Below are 25,239 nucleotides of genomic sequence, written 5' to 3' on the forward strand. Positions count from 1 at the left end.
CGCTTTACGGCTTCGCCTTTGTTTACTGTACGACCCTGGGCTCTTGTTCAAGGAATGCAGAACAGGAGTCGGCGACGGCGCAACTGCGGACGTGGAGGCCGCCTCGCAATCTTCCATTTAACCCGGGTTTTTCGGCCCCAATTTTTACACCGCGCTCGTGTAAACGGGCCCCACGGCGAAATTGGCGCCATCTGGCACCGGGCGGATCGCTGCATGCATGCACGGCACGACACCAGGAGACCAGGTTTTAATAGAAACAAGTTTAATTCTGTAAAAAGTTATAAAATGAATATTGTACAAAAATAAAGTTTGCCGAGAGCTTTGGTTCTGTAACACAAAACAAGTGAGACGGACATGACAAGAGGCGTTGACCGAGTGACAACAAATGCAGTCCTTTTTCATCCAATATTTTAACACTGAGGATTCAATTCGCATCTCAAACAACCTTGTTTACCTTTTGCATCCGATCCAGAGGAAGCGACCGGCAGTGATCAGTCGAGCAAACAGTCGTGAGGATGAGAGAGGGGCGAGTGGTCACAGTTCGTGCCCTTTTAAATGCACGGTACTGACGGGTAGCGAGGCGCTCGGAGGCTTCTGGGAAGTCTGCTAACTGCACATTCTCATCTGGAAAGGCTTACGCACGAATCGGTTGTTTGAAGGGGAAGATGATCCCATTGATGAGGTATGCTGTGATAACGGCAGGTTTTTTTTTGTTGTGTTTTTTTTTTTTTTTTTTTTTTTTTTTTTTTTTTTTTTTCCTTCTACGTGTAGTGTTTGGCCTAAATTCAGCTTGATGCGGTGGATTTGTTCTGTGCGGGGTTGGGCGGGGCAGGGGGAGTGGTGGGGGGGATTACACAGTAAAGCTGGCTTGCTTGCTGCTGGGTGGGCACAGATACCTTGGTCCCTAATCCGTGCTAACATCAAGACCTACACGGGGGGCTCTCTCTTTGTTCCACGTAAAGCGACGACCTCCCCCCCTCCCTCAAAGGGCGCAGCAGCAGCAGCGCCTCCTCTTTAAAGACACTCGCCTGGATGCGCGCTGCTGCTCTGGGTTTTGGAATAAAAAAAAAAACTTAGCCGAACAAGTCGCCGCATGTGAAAAGCGCGCGGGGGAGCCAACCCCGCCGCCTTCACTCGCGCGCTCTTTTGTCGAAACGTCCGCTCTTGAGATATTTACGTCGGTTTTGCGCGCTGACAGCCGCTACAGTAGCTAGATCTTCCTCAAGCTGCCTTTGCCAGCGGGGGTATTTGGTTAAGACTCGTGTTAGAGGATCACTTTCAAATCCCCTTTGAGGGAATGAGGGCTGTCTGTCAAAGCTCGGGCGAAAAACCCGGGCAGTCCCGCGGATTTTTTAAGCCTTCTGGGACGGGAAACCGCTGCAAAAGCCTTTGCTCAGACTTGGTGTGAGGTTTCAGATAACGAACGCTGTTAGACAGGTATTCCAGCAGCTTCTGTAGCGCGGCTATAAGGATGCACCCTCAAAGGCACCTACAAGGTCCTCGTGAGACCACCGCTCTCGTGCTAAATTAAAAAGTGTCACGGGCCTCCGGTTGAAGTGACCTTAGGTTAATCATTTAAAAACTACCTTAAAAAGATAAAACAGCAGCAAATAATCCTTGTAAACATAGAGAGTAATGAATGGATGGATGGTTTGAATATTGTCTATAGCCTGGTGCCTGAGGAGAGAGCTGTCTTAGCACTGGTCACATTAGTGAAAAAACAAAGTACTGCCCTCGAAAATGCTTCAAAACGACACGTCATTTCTATCAAAAGTCTCCTATTGGTCCCCTCCTCTGCTTCTCTAGCTACCTTTCCTCAGCCCGACAGCTAATCGTCAGAATGCGTGAAATGAGAACCCCTGGAATCTAAGTGACACGAGTAAGCATTACTAGGATGTGTGGGAGTGTCTGAGCAGTTCTGGGTCACCTTGTAAGATTTCGCGTCGACAAAATTCTCCACTTTTGGCACCATCCAGGACAAACAAAGCTTTTAAATAAATAAGAAAAAAAAAAAAGACAATTTCTTTCATAAACTGGATTGAAATAAATAACAATAAGTTAATTCCATCTTAATAAATATACCTCTTACACACACACGTATATATGTATGTATATTCATATATATATTTATATATATATTTATATTTATGTGTATATATATATATATAAATGATTGGATTTTATGAAGATGCCTTGCACCCAAAAGTCTCTGCTGAACTCCGGTGCGGTTCCTTGGCTCTGAACGTAAACGTCAACATCCAGACTATGCAGTGATTTAGACTGCGACTGAATAAGCTCTTCAGATCTCTGGATTCAGCTATGGAAAAACTGATGTTCCTGGGAAGTGAATTCCTCTAGAGCCAACTTTTTTTTTCTTCGCGTGTTTAGACAGCGCAGTTAGCGAATCTAGAAGTGTAACAGTATTTAATCGTCTGTAAATTGGCGCGCACCTGATGCGTGCGTGCCGGCCGCGGGACCTGAGGACTGGACCGTCAAAGGTAGATGTACAGTTTTGCTTTCCGATGGCTGTTCCAGTGTCTTTCAGGTGCATACTCACCTGTCTCTCCTTCGATGGCTACTGACAAGAATAATACGCTCCCCCCGTTTGACCTCGTACGCACATGTCCAACAGTAATCCCTCTCCTCGCGGCGCCGGCTTGTAACGGCGGTCCTTAGTCCGCTGATGCCGGTCGCGCGAGTCATTTCGTCACGTTAGAGAGGCCTCCTCAGACGCAGGCACACTTCCTAGCAGAGTGTTTCTTTAGCGTGTGATACACGACATTGTCGTCCAAAAAAGACAAGTCGTCGTCAAACGCGATGGGTCGACAGCAGGTGCGAGAGGGGGTGTCCTTGTCCAGCTTTTTGTTGTGCGTGAGGTTGTTCAGGATCTTGTCGTAGTTGGTCTCCGCCTCGATGCAGGGGCCGCTGCAGTACCGGAAGATCAGCTCCTCCTTCGTCTGGTACCCCAGCCCCAAGTCCGTCACATTGAGGTGGACCTCCTTCAGCAGGCAGCCTCTGCTCTGCACCGGTATCCTCTCCCTCGCCTTCTCGCCCCGGCCGCCTTTGCCGCCTCGGCTCCCCCCTCGGCCTCGCGCCCGCCTCCTGTCCGCGTGCGCCCTCGCCTCGCCCCTCGCGCCCCCTCCCGTGTTTGCTGCTCCTTTCTGTCGCGACTCCCTCCGTCCCCTGGTGCCCCCGTTGGCTTCTGACGACCTCCGGAGTCTGCCGATTGTGGCCTCGATAAAATCCATCACGTCGTCGAACTGCTCCGGGTAGGGACCTGAAATGTCATCTGGAAGACACAAATGGGACAGATTCACTTATAAACGGGTCATTTATAAGAGTCTTTTCCACTCTAACATGTACACTATAAATAATGAAATATTAACTCTACAGTCAGCAACAATCTCTTCACAGATTTTTTAGCAGAATGGATAAAACCTTTATGTGGTGGAAAACAAATCAAGCATAGTGGTACGTTACGTATTTAATTGATTTTAGAAGAAGTTGCATTGTTTAATTTGCCTTTGTGCACTTCCAGAGATCCTGTTTGTGTAAAGAAGTGAAAATTTCCCTTTTTAAACGGCTTATGTGCCAGAAAATTTGGCCAGACAGTATTTCCTGATCTGCCTTTAGTTTTTATGCTAGGCTAAGCTAAGTGAACTCTGTTGCTCCTTCAGTCATTTTTTTATTTTGTTTTATTTTCACCAGCAAAGAATGTTAACATATTTTCAAAAAAAAAAAAAAAAGAATATTCCCATAAATACTCAAGTGCTTTGTACATGTTTTTTGAGTTAACAGATGCACCGCTGACAGCTGAGTTTGACAAACCATCTGAGCGTGGACTTAAATGTCATTTACACAGAGAAGAGTGATAGTTAGACAGTTAGTATATTTTAGTATCTGGTACATGATTAAATGTCCAAAACCTGCTGACAGACAATGCAGAAAACTGTGCAGATCAGGAGCAGCAGAGCTGCACTCAGGTGAAGGACCACAGAAAGCAGAGTGGTTCATGTGGATGTGCAGGTGCCCTGCTTCAACACAGTCCAACATGGCTGCTGGGGGATGAGTTGGAGGCTGAAGGTCAGAGGGCGTTGGCAATTACATTTTCAGAGAAGAAGAAGAAGGTGTAAGGGCCGGGCGTGATCTTGGATAAACATTGTGACTACTATCGCATAAAAGCCATTAAAGGTTAACGACCCAGCTTAAGCCAACGCAGCAAGTTTACACAACGAAACCGATACACAGTAGGCGCGGGCCCGCTACGTCACCTACGGAGATGTAGTTAAGCCCCTGATGGATGTAATTTTAGAATGCTCGGACTTCAAAGGCCAAATAAAAGGAAGTCGTATGTTTTGAGTCATTTAGATGAAGCAGATTGTAGCCTGTTAAAAACTCGAAACATGCACCACCACAGCTCTCCGCCATCTGCTGCGGGGAGTCACGAGGAGTCACTGAAAGCCTTGGACCCTCATCTGTTACATGCTGTTTCTATTACGAAGTCGTAACGTCTCCTCTACTTGAAAGCCTGCAGGTCCGGCGAGAATGGACGATAAATGCCTCTCTTTCTGAAGTGAGTCGGCCGGTCGAATTCCTAATCGCCTGCGTGGACGTGTGTGCTCACGCTACGTGTGTGTAGCAGCAGCAGCAGCAGCAGCAGCAACAGTTCCGCGTGCGGTGGCGGCGCGCAACGTCTGGCAGGTGCCGTCGCGGTTAACGCGCCCTCCGCGCCCAAGTGTCACCTATCCCTCCGTCCTCTTACCTGTCCCCCTGGCAGAGCGCAGGCCACCTGACCCGCCCGCGCTCCACAGCTGATTGCGCCGCCTCTCGCGTATCAGGTGAACTAGAGCCAATCTGTTTAAGACACACCTATCCTTTGATTTGGACGGCACGCATCATGCGTGTCAGCTGACGGGCGAGGTGGCTGCGCCGCGCACCTGCCGGCAGGCTCCAGCGAAGGGAGTGATTCATGGAGCAAATTTTTTGGCACCAGACAAAAACTAGTGGGATCTGAGAAAGAAAAATCCCTAAAAACTTTCACTCACCGTTGATTCCTCTCAATGTATTTGCACCCGAACTCTCTGTAAGACACATTTTCATTTTAGAACAAATCTAATCTTGTCATGCATGAATACAACCTTTTCTTTGACATTTACGCACAAACCAAAAAAAAAAATTTTTAAAAAAGTCCCCTCCCCTCACCCCCTCGAACTAACGTTGTTTACACTATTAGTGCATAGTTAATGGTCTAGGGTTACGCGGCAGATCAGTGATGTCACCGCGGCCCAAACAGAAAACGAGGTGGCGGGACGAACACTCGTCCAAATGTTCCATTCCTTATCGAGTTCTTGGCTGCGTTTATGTCTGTGTGAAGATGATACAGTGTCACATGGATCCAAACAAAATAAATTCCTGCCCACCGTCGCTGTTAAAATGAACATAAACACAGAACTCTCGCTCGGTGCTTGAAACTTTCCTTTGTCGCCCGAGCTCTGCCTTGAAAAAAAGAGAAAAAAAAAACTCCTGTGACCTGGTTTAGCAGGGCCTTCTCTGAAACATGCTCCGAATCCTGAGTTTTGGCAGACGGGTAGTAAAAGGTCACGGGTCTCCGAGTCGCCGAGGTGAATATAAACAAAGGGAGAAGGGGGGAAATGCGGAGAGTGACCCCTGTTTGGGGCTGGAGCTGTTCATGCTCCTGCTCGTGCTGCTTGCTTTGTTTTGACATCAGTGTGATGCAACACACGGCGGCAATAAACCACACATCTGATAACCGGCCTATCTGAAGGCCTTATCAATCCCGCTGGCTATCACTTTACGTGCTGTTTCCCAACTTCAATTTGTCAAGAAAGACCTAAACAGGCCATTAAGTCGGTTTTATCTGTATTATATAATCGTTAGTTGGATTTTATTAAATTGAGCTTTGCACAAACAGCACATGTCAATAATGTGGCCCCATTATCAGCCGTTCGAGACGCTTATACGACCTTGTAAATACGTTACTCACACTGATCCTCCATGGGGATCTGCTGCAGGTTGTGGTCTTGGCGCTGGAACGCTGGCTCTTCGTCCTCCACAGACAGGGACGCGGAATCACTGTAGCTGCTGGGGAAGTAAGTCCTCTTGGCTGGCTGAGTGTTTTGGTAGAGAGGCCGAGTAGCAACGGAGCTCAGGAGCAACAAACACATGGCCAAAGCATCCCATAACTTCATCTTAGACTCAGTTCCTATGAAGAAGGCTGTGGGCAAAAAAAAAAAAAAAGGGGGGGGATATTATTTGCAAAAGTGAGTGTGCGCGCACACACGCAGCCTGGGATGTCGGTCAACTCTGGTTTATCATTAAGTCAGCAAAGTGTGTGAAAGTGTAGCAGCCAGATCCTGACTCAGTCTGTATTAATAACTGTGTCATCATGACAGGGGCCGCTCATCCACGCTTTGTCTGCGTGTGCTGTAAACATGAATTTACAGTAGTAGTAAAGCCGCCGGACAATTCTGCAGATACAGTAACAATAAATATCAGTTCGTATTTTTTGCATCCTGTTGCCAGTGTATCCGCACAATGCAGGGAACGAGAAGGAAAGGACAGCGGAATAATGCGTAAATTTGTGCGTAAAAACGTAATTTTCGGCGCTTTTAACCAGAAGCCACTCATTCACCGCTGACGCTTAAAATCTATAAGGTTTCGGGGAGGATATATTCACGTTGCTGTGACATCAGGCGAGCTTTTGCTACTTGTAATGAGCCGGGGAGGGTGCGCCTCACACAAGTATGCGTTGGTTCGAGCACGCACCAAAGCGTTTTTGGCAACGGTAGCCTAAATAATGGTGTGAGTTGGCCAGATGGCGATCCCTCAAAGCTTACGTGACTCTGTCTAATGGCATGTTGAGTCTGCAGTAAACCTAAACAGCTATACACGGATAAATACTGGCCTTAGATATGCTACGCAAAAGTCCCAACAACTCTCCGTATATATGCGTTCCTCTTCTTCATTTTTGTATTATTATTGTTTTTAAACAAAATACTCGAGCTTGTATGAGCTGGTATATTCGATGACCGGGCATAGTCGAGGGCTATGGCAGTATTATCAGATCATTAAAAAAATAATAATAATATCAAGATTCACTCACCTTAAATATGGCCCATGCAGACCTGAAATTCCCTTGACTGTTGGTGTTAAAATCCAGACCGAAAACGCCGCTCATTTATTGTCCCCAGCTGATTCAGCTGCACGAAACCACTTAAAACAGCCCCGACGCGAAAATTCCCTCAAAGCGAGTTCAAATTCAATTTAAGTCCAAAAAGAGGAGGAAAAAAATAACAGCTCAGACACTGCACGGTGTGTGTTTTTCATATTCCGACCCAGCACACCAACCGACCGAACTATGCGCCTCTCCACACTTTGGAGTCCAAAGGTAGGCGTTGAGGAAAGCGGACCAAGTGCCACTGCGCCTCACGGGGGTACAGTTGCAGTCGCTGATTAATTGGATGCTACGTTTCCACGTTGGAAATCCGAGAGAGATCCACCATCTCCCACTGAAAGGAGTCCAATGAAGACATCAGCGTCTCCGGCGCATAAGCGAGGCGCAAAAAAAAGGTGCACGATAGTTGTTTTCCAGAGCGCCAGAGCGTCTAGTTTGCCTCCAGACAAAACGGTCAAAACGCCCTTATATCCAGAAATGCGTTAAAAAATCGTAATCGCCGACAGTTTGCACTGATCTCGTAGTAAACGGCACAGATGTGGGTGTTTATTCTCCATTTCCTCCTGCTCGCATAGAAAGTCGACGGGATTCCACGCGCGCTGTCCTCATATTGGACTGAAGCAGGACAGATGTCTGCGCATAACACCGCACCGGGCGCAGAGGGCAGTTTGGAGAGATTTATAGTTAAGTGCGCTCTGACGTTTGGGGGCAGTTGGTGTCCGCCCCTCTTTTATAGATCCCCGCGAGAGCAAACCGTGTGTAACAGAGGTCCGCGTGTCTGTCCAAACCACCCCTGGAGCCCTGTATGGACGAGCGAAGTTTTCAGATGTCTTGGGGATTATGTCACACATCCTGATGTCCTCGGATTAGATTTCAGTATGCGGAATGCGATTTGGGGATGATCTGTTGCGATGCATGTTTCAAACCTGATCTCCGCGCTCTGTGCGCCGCCGTGTCAAGTTCCGTCTCATGGCTACACACATCTCGAATGCAGGAGTCTCGCTTCACTTGCTGTTTACTGTTTGTAAATACGCGACGCGAGCGTTTTGGGAGCGCAGCGGGCGCTTTGCTGGGGATTTGTCAGACCGGCGCAGGCTTTTGCACTTTATATCGCTCCGAACGAATTCACGCCCCGAGGCGTCCGGCCATTCATTCCTGTCAAGGTGAGCCCTGGGCAACGACGCGCAGACCACAAAAGAAGAAGGGACTCTGCACCGGCTATGATGTGGCACCTGACAAAGCCTGTCCATCTCCCCCCTCATGATTTACGCCCGCCTTTCATCTCCTGCAACACCGAATTCCACAAGATATCCAGTCATTTCGGAATTAAAGTCAATTTGGGTGCCTGTGCCAAAAGGAGAGCGGCTCATATTACAACAAAACACTTGCTTTTCCAAGAAGCCTACATGGTTCTAATTTGAGATGTGAAATGCTGCGAGAGATGGCTCTTTAATAAAAGCGTGGAGATCCTAGCAGTGACACGTTAAGTCCTCTCTGACTTATCTGTTGCTCAGTGGTATTAACTCTCAGATTTGTTTGCTCATGATCTCAAACGTCTTGTCAATACACGCTCTCTTTCAAGCATATCTGAGAGCCCTGCCCATTCCTAAAGCATCCGCATGGTGCCGAGCCAAGTCCTCATTGTATGGATTCCTCCTCTCTGTCATGTTCTCACATGGCTTCATTGTGTCAACTGACAGAAACTAATGATTCATTTGTCCCCATACAACCCTCTGAATCCAAATCACTTGTTTTTGTTTGTAACTTTATGGGGACTCTGCACAGACTCCCACCTCATTGGCTAATTGTTTTTTTTTTTTTTTTTTTTTTTTTTTTTAAGCGAGTGACAATACCAGATAGTGCAAATTCCCTGCTGCCATTCTTCTTTGTGACACCCTTTAATGATTTAACTAGATCATCTTGTCACTAAGGTGTCATTGTCGCATTCTGCAGAAAGGACACTGTGATCACAAATAACTTCTACGCTTAAAATGAAATCAAAATACTTTTGTTCATTGGTTCAAAAAAAAAAATTTCCTTACAGTGCGTGACTGGGAAGCCCAACGGGTTCTCTCTTCCCCCAAACAGGATTAAGCAGGAAGAGAGAATGAATGAAGGAGGATCTAAAATAAACAAGCACCAATGGACATGAACTGTCATTGAGTAGATTGGAAGAAAAGAATGAGTCGTCTGAATGGCCAGAGGTGTCTTCAAGGTTACTTAAAGTTCACCAGGAGAACTCTGAGGGATGTGCATCATGTTCACCTACACTTATCAATACAATTATTAATAATGTCATAATTCGCAGACAGTACAGTCGAGATCCGGAGACTGTCGGGCCGGTGCTGCGCATATAAAATGGAATTAAACACAACGAAGACAAAAGAACGGGAGAAAACGCAGGAACGATCCAACACCGCTTTGGATTAATGGAGCACGGGTGGAGCAGGTTCACTCATTCAAGTGCCTGAGGCTTCACATATCGGAAAACATTTCCTGGTCCATAAACACCAAAGAAATCATGAAAAAGTCACGGCAAAGACACGGCAGCGCCTCCATTTCTTCAGGCGGAGGAGGAACAAGCTGGAGGAGAAGCTGCTGGAGACCTTCTACGGCTCAGGAACCGGAAACATCACAACATGACGTTCTGATGTTGTTGATGATTGATAATGTGTTTCCACACATTTCTTCCCTCAGACCTGCACTAAACGTTCAATAATCTTCTGAATTCATGCATATTATTATTTTATTGTCCTGAGATTGTGATATGCTATATTGTTGTCTGCACCAAGTGGAAGGACTGAATTAAAAAGGCCTCGGAACAGCCTCTAAGAAGACCTGAATCTGTCTCGTTTGAAAGTTCTCATCACCTCAGTGATAAATACTATGATTGGTTGGTGCTTGTCATTGTTTGTAGCTATTTTAATGTTAGAATTTGTTCTGGATTAGCGTTACTTTTAATGTAAATGTTGTTTGCTGGTCTTGTCTGTAACTTTTTATGTTGGCCAGGTCTCACTTGAAAATGAGATCATTGATCTCAGTGGGACAAACCTGGTAAAATAAAGGATGAATAACATGAATAAAATGACTCTTGTTGCACTTTACTGCTGCTGGCTGCAGAACTGAATTGCACTTCATTTTTATGTTGTTGGTGGATGTATGTGCAGTGAGTGTGTTTTTTTTTTTTAAGTTATTATTATTTATGTGGAATGTCCATGAGGAGCAGCATCTCTAATTTCATTGTATTGATTCTATAACAATAAAGATTCTATTCTATTCATTCATTCATCTGTATCGGTCTACCACACCCTCGCAACATACGTCAGCGTTCCGCGTGCACCGCATCCACCTGGACCTTATAAAGGTAGCGGTCAGTCTGCTTTCAATATTATTTTCTGGACAATTTACGGGCTTTGTCTGACGAGTGACGGAAGACAGACGACAGGAAATGAGGAAGAGGGAGATGGGTAAAGTTCACAAGGCGGTCACGAATGGTCTTCAGCCTGGCTGGTGCTAGCAAGGTGCCAGTGTTTTAATTTAAAGAAAAAAAAAATACTGCTTCAAAATCCACTGTATTTAAAAAATGTGAATATTTGCTAGTTATGTAGAATTTTTCATGGTTGGTCAAACAAAAGGAATGTGAAGATATCACCTCAGGGGGACATATTATTTTAAAGACTAGTCTAAATGTGTATTTGCATCTGAAAATAGATTTATGTTGCATATTACCATAATAATAATAACTGGATTGAAAAATCTGTAAATGTGTTGACAAAATCCGTGAATAATCAGATAAACTGATGCGTCACTCCTGCGGCCTCGTAATTGTGAATGACGACAGCGACGTGAAACCCGTTTGATTAATGCCCGCAGACGATTTCACATACTTTTTTACACGTCACTGACATCTCAGGCTGGTATAGGACACAGCCTGCTCACAGACGCGACACAGAGGCCGTATTGTTTATTGATATCTGCAGCCGTGTCACCAAAGGAGGTCCTCTGTGACCCTCTGTCTCGTACGGGCCGAGTTGTGGAGATAATGGTCACCGAAAATAGAACCGTCTTAGAGATCGCCTTTATGCGCAAGCTGAGCTGAATGCCTGAGTGACAATAATAAATATTAATTTGCAAGGAGGAGAAACGTGAGTAAGCTGAGGGATTCATCACCACCACATGGGGTGTGAGGAAGAGTCTCGTCACACTGGGGGAATAAAAAAAAAAGGCTTCTTTCATTTTTTTGTGGGAGCAAACACCTCCCTTTATAAGAACATATAACAATACTCGCACAAACAATCCAGATCATAGCATCTGGTTCAGTTCAACATTGAATTGTAAAAAGTTAATCAGAAACAAACGCCACACTGGATAATCATTGTTCTTTCTTTGCAATTATTTAGGTATATGGTCTCTTTGGGTTTATAACATCCATCGATAATGACTTGACAAACAACTGGGAACCTGGTCGTGATTATTTTAATGTGTTTTCTGCCTCTCGCTCTTCTTTTAATGATTCGTCATTTCTTCTATCGTGCGACATAAGTGGCACATCTGTAGGTCTGTTCCTGACGACTTAATGTCTTCTTTGATGAGTTAACAATCGCGGCACACAATGCGTCAAGACGCCACAGTAAACTCGATGAACAAATCAAAATAAACCGAAGACTGACAGTAATTAATTTCAAGTGTTATAGTGGCTCCAAGTGTGATCCGAGTAAGTTTTCTTTTTTTTTTTATCCCAGCTATATAATAAGACATATTTTGCTTTCAAATGTTGGGCTAAGTGTTACCAAGTGAGGATACTTTTAATGGACTTTTTTTTTTTTTCCACAGTAGACATGTCACAATAGGAAGAGGACAGGTGTGTTAATATTTACTTGGTTCCAGTAAGTCTTGATACAGACTGAGGATGTACAAAATCAAGACAACCATTAAAACACTTGAGCTTTACTTCCTGTGATAAATCAAAACTATTTGACGTGGAAAAACAAAAAAAAAAAAACTGCGTACACCAATTAGCCGTAACATTATGAAACCATTTCAAATTTTAGCTATTACCTAATGATACTATTCATTATAAAAGTTAAGATTCATGTAGTATAGACCTAATGAGGAAAAGTGTTGTTTACTACACCAATCAGGCATAACATTATGACCACCTTCCTAATATTGTGTAGGTCTCCCTTGTGCCTCCAAAACAGTTGTGACTCATCAGAGAATGGACATGGTTCTTCTGAGGGCGTCCTGTGGTGTCTGGTAACAGAATGTCTTTGTGTCCTGTGGGTTGAGGGGAGGGGTCTCTGTGAATCATCCCATGGATAATTGATCAGTTTGTAGTGAATTTGGAGGTCAGGTCAACACCTTGTTCTGTTCTTCATGTTTGAGCTGTTTCCAAACCGTTCCTGTGTCAGGCTGCATCCTGCTGCCATCATGGAGTTTCGTTGCTGTTGGGGTTGGGGGGCGGTGGTGGGGGTGGGGGGGTGGGGGGAGTGCCTGGTCTGGTGCCTGGTCTGGTCTGGTCTAGGTGGGTGGAACGTGTTCTATGAACGTGACTTGGCTTCATAAAAGCGCTCCGCTGTTTCCGTTGGAAATAAAACAGCAGGAACCCGGTGTGGTTATTGTAGCTATTGAGTAAAATTAGACCCTGAGCCACTTGAAACATGTCTGAATCGTGTTCAAAGGAGCACAAAAGGCAAACCAGACATGCTGCGTTGAACTGGGACATATGTGTGTATATCTATGTGGTGGAAAAGAATACTTACAACAAAATGCATCCAGACACACGTAGTTTAGATTATGTTTAGGTCGTCAGTGGTGGAATGAAAGTAAAAACATTTCCTCGGTTACAGTTTGACATTCTTGCTCTTTTCCATTTCACGCTGCTCTATACGTTTACTTATCTCTACATTTGAGAAGGAAGTACTTATTTGTCTGAGTAAGACATACAAATTCTGTGGTGACCTTAACCACCATGCTGCATTGCTATGGCTCAAACTACCCAACAGTATGTAAAGTACTAAAAACTAGCTTGTTCTTGATCCTCAGTATTACCAATAATTCATCAATACCATTATATTAGCAGGAGCTATTATTACACATAATAAGTACTTTTACTTTGATTAAGAGTACAGCCTGGTTTATACTCTCACTTCAGGTCTTAGTAGAACCTATACAGCAGCTACTGCCGTGCTGGCATTTGTACTTGTGCACTGGTGTGTTGTGTGCATCGTTCCGTATTTACACCACTAAACTTCTAAAGATAGTCAGCGGCCAGTCAACAGTGTTTGGAACGCAGTGGCTCCTGTTGGAGATGGAGCTTTGGACTTTTACTGAAATCATCCCAACATAGAAACTGGACGGCCTGAACGTGGGGGAATTTTCCGAGCTTGTCCGGTCACCACGAGATACTTACGTGACATACTGTGGTAAATCTGGCTAAAGAATAGATGGAGCTGATATCGTGTTGCACTTTTAAGTGAGTGCCAAATGATTGCCGGCAATGCCACCTTTACTTACCTAAAGGATTGAATATCTCCATCTACTTGTACAGTATGTAGTGCTGTAAAAGGTGGCATAAGAGGTCAAAATGAATATTAACTAAAGGAAATAGTTTAGTAGTTTCTTGAAATTTCAAACCGTTAGGGTTAGGGTTAGGGTTAGGGGTAGGGGTAGGGTTAGGGTTAGGGTTAGCAAATAAGGCTACTCCCAAATCCTGAAGAATTCGATTTACTCTGCAACTAATATGTTAAATTTACTGACCTATTTTCTACATCTCGATGTTAATTGTGTGTGTTTGACAGATGAAAAAGACTTTCGGGTTGATGCGGGACTTCAACGACAGCAACATACGTACACATAGACAGTCGATAATTACACTGGATCCAAAATGGTTCAAGTGAATCTACTGAAATATTTAAAGAAAAAAGAACTTTACTAACAAACCTACGGAAATTTCTCACGGCAAAAGTACAAATAACGCTCATGCGTTTTCCTTCCACCATGTCCACACTATTCACGGTAGCACAGACTACATACCGCAGTGTGCTTGGCTTTAATGTTGATCAGGTCAGCGGCTTCGCTCATATATTCTGCATGTTGTTGTGTGCATAAGTGCCAGCTGTCCGTCAGAGTAAGCTCAGTTGTCAGCGGGCACTGAGATCACGGCTCACCCTTGGCACAGGAGGCTCGAGAGACAGAGAGCAGGTAGTCAGAGCAGATACTGAAGGATTCGCATAGCTTTCAGCTGATCCATTAGGACATGCTACAATTCAGATACGGCCCCCCGCCAAATTCCCGGCTATTGTGGCACTCACCCCAGGAGTATTTCCATCTGTTTCGCTCATTGTTCGGACATTTTAGGGGGTATTTGTTGGCATCGGCGGTCGTGTGTGTATGTGTGTGCAAGAATCTGTGCTGGCGTAAGTGTGTGTGTGTGTGTAAATGAGATCACTTGGTACTATCAAAGTGCAGGCAGGACTATGACACTGTTATAAATAGAAGGGAGGAAGTAAGGAAGGTTAAATCTCTCAGACACGGTTACTAAATGAGAACAGGGGAGCCATTTAAAGACCCACATGTCCTTTAAGGCCTATTTGACTATTCACATTTACACTGTGTATTTCCATGGCACGCTCCAGCTATACGTTGTGAACAATGAAATGAGTAATTCAACTCTCTATACGACCATATGATGGGAATTAAAAAGCTACAAACTCTTAGCTTCAATGCTACGTGAAGATCTAGTAAATGTCATAGAGCTGCATGTTAAAAGGTTTAATAGTGTTTATGGGTTAATTACCACTCAATGAGTATGTAAGAGTCCAGTAATACAATCAGATTATTGGGCCTTGATGCAGTTCAGGGTCCTTGAAATGCAGCAAAATGCAGTGTACCGATGTATACGGGCACATTTCCTGACAGAAGCCTACAGATGGAATACATAGATGGACTCTGAGATTCACTTCTTGGCTACTACCCAAGCTATGAAATCTTCCAGGAGAGCTGTCAGCTGTCCGCTTGACAAATGATGGGCCGAAGAAAGGAGTTTAAGGGGAAATATATGCGTGTGTGCGTTAGGTATTGTACGGTGGGCCATATGTCCAAACAGACGTCCAACACCACTTGGAACGGCGAGGGTGTCTCTGCTCAGGCCGATAGAGTTGCTCAACCCTTTGGTTTCAGCCCTTTACAGTCCTCCACTGCCTGTAATCCCCGCTGCTGGTATTTACCTGGCATGACTTTGACCCCTGACTTTCGGCAGCTGTCAGTGGCGCCCCTCTTCGAAGGGGAGGACATGTGGGATACTAGCGCTCCTCTTCAAGGTGGCACAGTATCAGACTCTGATCTGGCTTTACGGTTTTTAGCATTCAAAGAGCGTCCGCTGGAGCCTCCTCTTACCATATTACTAAATAAACAGGGCAGGCCAAGTGCTGATCACAACCACTGAGCAGAGACGAAAAGCTCCCCAGGGAAGGGACACGATTAACGGTGCTTGTTGTCCACTTGTTTAAAGTATCCGTGTCAGTTTACACATTTGAACTGGGCTATTTTGTTTATAACCTCAAGCCCTTTCGCGAAGGCTCCGCTAAAAGCGCGACGCAAGACGCTGACTTTCGCAGCACCAAGAGATCCTACCTCAACGCAACAAGGTCACACTAATTGGAGAAGGAAGTGTCGAGGATGTCTTTGAGAAGGAGCGGCGGGGTTAAGAGAGTGATTGCAGCAGAGAGGGTCAGATCCTGTTTCTGCTCCGGTTCCCTGTTCTAATCCAGCCTGGTATGTGTTGAGATCAGAGCAGGTCCCTTTCACTGCAGCCATCCGGTGGCCACGCAGCGGGACCTGCTAAGTCTGTATTTCCTCTACTGGCTCGGTGCGTTCGCTGCAGAAAGCTCTGGTCGACGGCCCGGCCGTGGGAACCGCGTTTGCCGGAAGAAACCTAAAACGAAGTGACCCAACAGAAGCAGTCCCACCGTCCATTTCAGGTACTAACCCCTAAGAAACATGGCACTAGACAGCTGTGTGTTCCCCTTGATGTATTTATGTCAGCCGCTTACATAAATACACTGTCACACTCATACACATCAGCCTGTGTGTAAGTGTGCACGCTCGGAGTGACACACGCACACACATATCATGCTCTCTGTCAGTAATACCCCAAGGATATTATGTCTCTCTCAGCAGACTGGACAGTTGATCACAGCAGCATGACCACATGGTCACTTTGATGTAAATCACGTAGTGCAGTCACCTTGAAAACCGCTTGAATTATAAATGTGAGAGAAGAATGTGGGCGATTTCTTGATACACGTGACTGATTTATGCATTCATTCATACACCGATCAGCCGTAACATTGACCATCCTGTGACAGTTCAGTGTTCTTCTAGGAAATGTCTAGACCTGCACCATGTGCCACCCACCCACCCACATGTGTTGACCTGGCCTCCACATTCTATACACCCCAAACTGATCAGTTATCTGTGGGATCCACAGAGGCCCCTCCCCTCAACCCATAGGACTCAAACCCCCCCAGTAACAACATTATGTTGCACTACACCACAACACACCCTCAGGAGGTAGATTTATGCAATATTATATCTTGTTGTTCCTTATGTAAATGAATGGATTACAGCATTCTGATTACGTCTTAGTTTCTACTATATGGTTAAGGCTTTGTGCACACTGGTTTGAAGAGCAAAACTGAGCTAAAAACTAAAATCAGGTGTGAAACTGAAATAAAAATGAAAACTAGACTGTAAAAAAAAAAAAACCTGAAATAATATGGTGTAATTAAAAAAAAGTAATCTAAGTAAATATAAAAAAACTAAAAAGAACTACTTAATAGTTTTTGTAGTTGTTTTCGAATTTGCCAAGAAAAGCACAAAGAGGAATTGCTGTATATGTTAATTGAGGCTAGGTTGTGTTTGGTGGGTAAATTGGGTTCATAAAGTTATATATCTTGTCCATCACATATACCCCTCATATAATAAAAATAATAACTAAACTAAAAAAAAAAATAATAATAATAATAAAACTGAAATTAGCAAATTGAACTAATGAAAAAAGTTGTGAGTCTGAAATCAAGTGCGACCGTGGTTGCAATTGGTCATTTTTTTCCCCCTACATCACATTCTCCAAACCTTCCTCACATCCAGGTTTAAAATGATATAATTACACAATTCACATAACTTAAAAATTCATCGAGTTTGGGACTCTAATTTGTGTAGTCTGTAAACACCTTCCAAGTCACCATTCGACTCTAAAACGTTACAATCCCCCATTGTCCCATAACTTACAGTAGACCCACACGTTTCCGACATTGCGAGCTGACAACTGCACACACGTGCACATCTCCGCGCTACGAGCCTCTCACACCGCGGGGGTTAGAAGTTCAGATTTTAACTGGGGCCACCCATGGTAAAATGTATAAACTCCAGCGCCGGGGCCGTCCAAACCCATTAAGGACGCATGTGGACGAAAGGCAGGTGAACTTTTCCAGCCCCCCGACAAACGCGCGACTTTCGTGACGGCGCTGAGCAGGACGTGCCGTCTCCCCCCTCGTGTTTAATTCTACGCTGCTATTAAATTACTACTTTAACACTTTACGGACTCCGGCGTTAACGCGCATTGTTTTCTCAAACACGCCGCCACCTTTACTCTGCTCCGTTGCTTTTGTAATGAAACGAAAGGTGGGTCAAAAGTGGAAGCAACCTTGAACTTTGTTTCGTGAATAGCCCATAACAAGTGGCTTACACTAACAGACAGAACGGAGCTTAACGATGAGACAATTGGACATAACGCCACGATAATCTAATCAGCTCGCTTGGGAGTAGAGGTTATGGGAAAGTAGACACCCAGTCTTAATATACATCCAAGGTCAAAGAAATGAGTTACTGCCGCTAGTTAAATGAGCTGTAAGGTAGTGTGACATGGCACCTTTAATACCTAGGTTTAGTACGCCTAATCAGGATGCTGGATCAGTGCGGGTTTGCCCGGTGTCACCCGGATTATTACACGCGTGACGCCGTCCATAGCGAACAGCCCATAAAAAACAAACAAACAAACAGGATGCTGGGGGGAAACGTCCACGTTATCATCATTATCAGAATGCGGAGGTCAGGTTTTATTTGGCGCTCGCTGAGGTATCTTGCTCCAAGGCCAAGAATGAGCCGTACCCATCCAGAGCAGTGAGTCACGTCGGACGGACGGAAAGGAAATTCTTTTCATTAGTTGTTTTGAGTTCACGCGACGGATGAGGTAGAGCTACAACCACATGCTCGGGTCCACGGGTCAAGGTTCAGGGGTTAGACGTTAGAGCGGCCGTGGGCATGCTTTCGTCTGGCATACACGAGAAGTTTATAGTAGCGGCGTGAACGGTTTCGAACGACCGAAATTCAACCGAGGGCACAGATAAGACGGGAGTCTCCTTGGAGACTGACTTGGCTTGTATGACACACGACAACATATGAACTTTATCGCGTCTGTAACTAGATAATCTGGCCCGGTATCGCGCGTTGCTCCCATTCCAAGACGCTTTATCAGTTTAAGAAGCCAGAGTCTGAAAGCAGTACAGCTGTCTGTTTGACCTGTGACAGGCGATATCGCCGCAGGTTAGGATGCTGACCCGGTTCGTGTTACTAACAATTGGCATGCGAGAGTTTGTGCGTAGGGATCGCGAGCAGCGCCGGTGACACGCTGAGACAGCTGAGAACACTATAGATGAACGACAGCTTCGTGAATGGATGTGTCAGAGAGATAAACACATAAAGACAGGCAGCCAGGCGGGCGAAACACTCAACATTTATACTGTGTTAGGGTCATATTTGACTCGGGTGTAGGGCTGGGTGGTACGACCCAGACCCAGGAGTAGTTTACAAAATTCTGACAGTATCACGGTATTTTTTTTTTCATGCATAATCACGTGTTCACAACATTTTCTACTGGTTGAGAGAGTAATTAACGCAGGGGATTGGCTAAGGGTGGACTATTTTACTGTGATGATGAGTAAACATTGTAGAATGATCCCACGCTAGTAGTAAAACAGGTTTGCGTGGCCTCGCGTTAGCACTGACTGATGATGTGGAAGTCCAGAGACATTTACAGCTCGGAGATAAAAATAAAAACAAAAAACATTGAGTGTTATCAAGATGAAATTATAAAACAGGGACAGTTTCATTTATTTTGACATATTTATTCATGTTTAAACATATGTATGCTGCTGTGTCAATAGTAGCGCGACCGGCTACCGTAATGATTGTAGTCTGCGCGCAATGTTAAATATAAAAATACTAAGTTGTATTAGTATAAAATACTAAACTTTTAGACATTTTCCAGTACAGATTTAGCCGGGGACAGATCATCCAAAATGGGACCCTTCCAGAAATCGGGGACCTCTGGTCACCCTAAAAAAAAAAAATACAAACATCCAACCCGGCACCTTTTTTGGGCACAAGTCTCCTGTTTAGAATCGCTACATTGAAAATAGTCCGGTCTGAAACAGTGTCTCGTGGTGCAGCAATCTGAACACAACGGTATGCCGGTATATTAAAATTTCATATCATAAGAGAAAAAAAATAAATACTGGTATTCAGTATGAAGCGGTTTACCGCTCAAACCTACTTGTGTGCAAGTTAAAATGTGTAAAAATTTTCCTTTTTTTATGGTGACAAGGCTTCATGATATCCTCATTTTAGTAAATCCTGAAAGTCTCTCTAAAAAAAAAAAAAAGAAAGATGAAAAAATATTATGGTTCAAATGTGACGCACAAGGAGCACTGATAGTTGCATGCATCCATGGATCATTAAAAATGTTTTAGGATCAAATTTAGCTGAATTTCCACTCTTTTTTAATTTATTTTAGATGAAAACGAGTGATGCATTCAAAGATAAAAGGTCTATGGGGACACAAAATAACATTTAATACAGTGCTTACGTGGAAATGAATGAATAACAAGTTAGATATGAGGTGAAAAACAATACTGGATGATTAACATTGTTTTATTTGACATTTTTGGAGTTGGATTAAGTCATGGGTCAACTTTGACCCGTTAACACAAAAGACTAGGGCAGCTTTCTAACACATACCATCAGTTCTCAAAGCAGACAGTATTTAAAAAGTTTGCAGCCTTTTGTGTTGCATTCTAGATCCTCCTAAGGGTCAATTATCCAGCCCTTAGTGAGGATCAACACACTCGTGCATTCCTTTAGCGCTGTTTTTCTGCTCCTTTAAAAACACTGCTTTCACCGAGGGCGCGAGGGCGCAAAAGGCCAACGCTTTGGAAAGGGACGACTATCGCGTTTCCAACACATTTCTTCCCGAGAACAGAAGAACTTTGGTACCTGTCACACGTGTAAAACAGAGAGGTGTCAAAACTGAAACGCGATCGGCGCGGCTGACAAAGGGGAAACTGCTGCGAGGGATCAGTTCAGAGGGACGGCGACGCCGGTCCCCACAGCAGATGGGCGCTTTATCGCTGTGGCCCGCGGGGGGTGGGGGGTGGGAGGGGGCCCGAGAATGGAGACGGGAGACCACAAAAAAGGCTGGAGACGCGGCTGGGATGTGACACATGCCCCTGCCGCGGAGGGGGATTTTACTCACCTGGCCTTTGGTGTGTCATCGTGTTACCAGCCCTGTCATGAGCCTCCACCCTTGTCCGCCCGCGCCGCATTGTTCTGCACCGCGACGCGGGCGAGGGAATAAAAGGAAATAGATAATGAAGAAGAGCGTGGGCCAGGCAGTGGGAGTGAGACACATTTCGGCCCATTGTCGGCCCATTTTTTTTTTTCAACGGGACTAAAGTGAGGGATAAAGCTGATCAAAGGGCCGCGTATGAATGCTCAAAAATGTGAGGTGAGCGCGAACACAGCGAGGGGAGGAAGAATGCTGATGCAGAGGCTTCGTCGTGCAGCTCTTGAAAAGGCACGCCCGAGGACCGCTCGCTGAAAGCCGCACCTGGGACGTGTTTTTTCACATCGGCCGACGTCTGTCACCGTTTGCCCCGAAATCTCCCGCTTCCTCGACTCGTGGAACATTTTGTATCTTCACACTTCTGATACGAGGAAGGGAAAAAAAAAAAAAAAAAAGACGGAGAAAGCGCGAGCGGGAGAGAGTCTGTGTGATGATCCGAAGAGAAGAGAGGGCTTTAGTCATAACACACACCAGATGTGCCTAAGCCCAAAATAAGCAATAGCTAAAGCCAGTTTTACTGTGTTGAGTCCTATTTACACTGAGGAAAAGGCAAGCCTTCACTCGCGCCGCCGAAAACGTACATCCGAAGAATTAAACTGATCAGACAATGGAGGCGAAACGCAAGGCAACAGATCAGATAAAAATGACACGGAGCTACTTATGCTTCAACTCTGACCTTGACCCCGCTGCGGCTGATCTATTATATGAGGTATTATAATCCAAACAAACCGTGGAACAAACGCAAGATATTAACACTTAGACACATGATCTATGTCTCACAGACCTCCGTGTCAAATAGCCGTGTAATTGAGCCGGTTTCCTAAAGACGACCACGCACACATACACGCAGGTATTTGTATGCATGCGCATGATAAAGCGGACCTTGAGGTTCTTTACGGGGGGGGGGGGCCGAGGGAGAGAGCTGTGTGCCAGTTTGCTCAAGGTGCTACGAGATCAAGAACAGCCTACCCCCAGGTGGTAAAGCTAGGCTTTCAGGGGTGAGGGGTCGCAGACATCCGAGTGGTCACACGCGTGTCAGAGCACTATTTACAACTGGAGAGGCCCACCTCAGACCACCTACAAATGCTCTCCCACCGCAGTACTGTACATCTGCAGGGAGGCCTGTGCCGCTGGGACCCACTAGGTGGCAGTAAATGGCCATAAACGGCGTCTGACATCAAAGAATGTGGAGTGAACTCAGATCCTTTCCCATAAAATCATAAAAGCTACGATGTGCTTTCAAAAAAAAAAAAACACAAAAAAAAAACATTGAAGTGGACGCAACTTCAAACTCATGAGTTGCCATCCATGCGTGTGCGTAACTATGCCATCAATTTGAAGTGCGGTCCATGACCTTTGGGCTCCGGTTCAAGGTCACAGGGCGGCTCAGGTCGGACAGCGGCTAAGAGCATTGGCATGCGGGCCGGTTGTCTCCAGCAATGAGGCACGCTTACTAAATTTATTATTCAAATATTTAAAATAGAACTAAACTCTTATGTATGCAACATGAGAGCATCATCTCTCATTGCAGCGCCACAAATATCTGTCGATCCTCGATCCGGGACCCGTCAACATACACAATTACGCCGCTCCGAGTCCTCCAGCTCCAAGTTTGGTGAAAAGGCGAGCGCGCACGCCACGGGCCAAATGCAAAGCAGGTGACACGGGACTTATTTACACACACTCGCCAGTTCATCAGATCCACGAGTGAAAAATTGTAATGCAACCGACCTGCACTGAAGCCTCGTCGTGAAGGCTTCGTCATGGTGAGCTCTGCTGTGTTTTATTGTGTGGTGCTGGATCATTATTTTGACAACCCCATTAGCTCCCCAGTGCTCGATGGGCTTAGGCTAAATAACACTTTTATGTGTAATTCAATCCAGTTTAACAGCAGCACAAAACACATCCTCCAAAACCTCAAAACTCGACCAACTTTTTCAGCATAAACTGAATAATTCACCAGTCGTGAAGATAAGATTTAGGGCAGGATTATTATGTTAGAATTAATTTATTTTCATTGGGGTCCCTAACAACTTATGCATATGGCAATATCACTTAATACCACTTTAAAATACTGTATACCATATGTTTAAGTTTAAGGGTAATATACAGTTTGATGTATTTCATAATTAAAAATAACTTGATAACTTTATAAAAATACACAATTTTAAATAGAAAGAGTCTGCATAAAATATATCCACAAAAAGCACTCACGCAATAGTTGCCTGATACATGTTTTGTGCTATCTAGAAAACCCTTTGTTCCACTGTGTAATTATTATTCGTCCTAATAGCAAATGTGCCAGTGGAACAAACATCCATTATAAAATGCTATTAATTCCTTCATAGATTCATAATATCCCCAGTAATTAGTGTATTGTCCACTTGCTTTTAAATATCAATGCGATCAGCTACTAAATAATTACAAAAACAGCCGCACAGATGATTTTGATAATGCACAGAAACAAAAAACAAACTGTTGCTAGATGTGAAACTCTGGTGCCGGAGGTAAACAACACCTCCTGATACAGTAGAAGCTCTTTATTTTTCTGTCACAAGAATCTAAATGTCGCCCTCTGGTGGCTGCAAAATAAATGTCAGAAGAAAATATGTGTGGATTTCCCGAACGACACATGTCATACTATCAGAGAAAGGGCTTCCTCGATTTGATCAGACACATGGATACATGGATGAGGCTCTACTGCTCTCACTGTGTTTGTGGATTGACCACAGTAACAGTTACAGACGCTGTTTTATATTTTACTCTATCTGGATCCTGACCCCTGCCACTCAGACATAAATACGTCTCAGAGAAAGTGCAGCGGGTCTGTGGGGTCGTTGCTCCTGTTCCACACAAATCCGCGTGAAACAATGCCGCGGCAACAGAGAACAGGAAGAGGAAGAGGACATGGAGCAAATGCATCACTGAAGGGGAAACAGAGGTTTGTCAAAACGCTCCCAAACTATGAAGGAATAAAGTACGACCTGCAGATGTGGGAGGCGAGGATTCATCACTTGTGAAACCTTAGTTTCACCTCGCATGTCCTCTGGGTGGAGATATAGTTTTCAAAATCAAAATACAATTTTCTGCATGATCAAGGTATAGAAAACAAGCTCACTCAAGTAATAATGCGAAGGTACTATAGTGAAGCCTATCAAGGCGACCAAAAGAAATATTGGCAAGTGCTCGATAAAGTTCTTGTTCGAAAATATAAAACACATGGTGCGACCTCATGACAATATTGAGGAAAACTCCAAAAATACCACTGATAATTACAACCTCACTAATACATTCAATATTTTATTTCTGTTGGACAAAATCTCTCCACTAATAGCCAAACACACACACACACACACACACACACACACACACACATAAAGTGGTAATAAAATAAAAAAAGGGTTTACACAATATTAGTGCAACACAACAGGGCATCAATTTAAATTCAGAGTTTTCAAGAAATTTAAAGGATTTAGAGGAGCTTTAACAGAGATGTAAAAGATTTAAAAGGCATTTAAAGGATTTAAAAGTGCTTTAAAGGATTAAAAAGATTTAAAATAGCAAGCCAACCTAAGAATCACACACAATGGTAGATAAGTGGGTCTTAAGTTTTGATTTGAATTTTTCAAAAATTTTTCAACAAGCCTGTCTTACAAGCAGGAGGTTGTTCCACAGTGTGGGTAACAAAAGGCCCACGTAGAAATCGCTCTCTAGCGCTAAGGTCCTTGAAAGAGTTGTTCATAGTAGACTAAGTGACCATATCTGTGATCACAACAATGTTAATGAATAAGACCAAACAAAATGACAAAGGTAGGGGAGACCAGTTCTCCTCAAATTTCTCCAATCAGAAACAAGCTAGAATGATGACATGCCCTCTGCACACGCTCAGTTCAGTTGTCTTTTTTCCTGCAGAGGAGCCGTCAAAACAGACACACACACAATGACTGCACAGATTGTAGTGACTTCTGTAGTGTGTTGTTTCCATTTTTAAGAATTCACTTCTCGTTCCTCTGTTGACATGTTAACCGTATTTTACGATCTCTTCTATTGTTTGTCACGCATGTCACACCATGTGACACCAGGTGTAAAAATGTGGTTTGTTTGTCACACATAGGCCTTTATGGACTACCAAGGCCCACCCAACAGCCCTCCACCCCCACCTCTTGCTCTTTAATTGGAAATGTTCACCACTTCCTTCAGCTTTTGTAAATGTGCGTGTTAACACCAAGTACAGAAATGTCTTGCTACACAATTTGACTGAGTTGTTTTTGTAAATGTAGCCTAATGTGAAAAAGGTGACCTTTATTTAAACTTAGATTGATTAAAAATACCTATAATATAAATGTTAAATGATATTTTA

The 25,239-nt window shown here is 44.4% G+C and overlaps 1 protein-coding gene across 1 annotated transcript; it reads right to left on the reverse strand.

Annotated features, from left to right (window-relative positions):
- Nucleotides 1-245: 245 nt before the first annotated feature.
- gdnfa (glial cell derived neurotrophic factor a) lies at nt 246-10,301 on the reverse strand. The gene is made up of 3 exons (XM_047570128.1): nt 7,124-10,301; nt 6,005-6,235; nt 246-3,289 (listed from the first exon to the last, which is right to left on the reverse strand). The coding sequence occupies exons 2-3, from the start codon at nt 6,207-6,209 to the stop codon at nt 2,727-2,729; spliced, it is 768 nt and encodes a 255-aa protein (XP_047426084.1). The 5' UTR covers nt 6,210-6,235; nt 7,124-10,301; the 3' UTR covers nt 246-2,726.
- Nucleotides 10,302-25,239: the final 14,938 nt, after the last annotated feature.

This window comes from Mugil cephalus, chromosome 19, assembly GCF_022458985.1.
Source record: "Mugil cephalus isolate CIBA_MC_2020 chromosome 19, CIBA_Mcephalus_1.1, whole genome shotgun sequence".
Lineage (NCBI taxonomy): Eukaryota > Metazoa > Chordata > Actinopteri > Mugiliformes > Mugilidae > Mugil > Mugil cephalus.

Bases quoted from the DNA above. Each gene is read 5' to 3' on its own strand.
- gdnfa (XM_047570128.1), bottom strand. From the start codon at position 6,209: ATGAAGTTATGGGATGCTTTGGCCATGTGTTTGTTGCTCCTGAGCTCC. The intron at 3,290-6,004 runs GTGAGTAACGTA...TGTGTCTTCCAG, and splicing joins GATCCCCATGGAGGATCAGT to ATGACATTTCAGGTCCCTAC.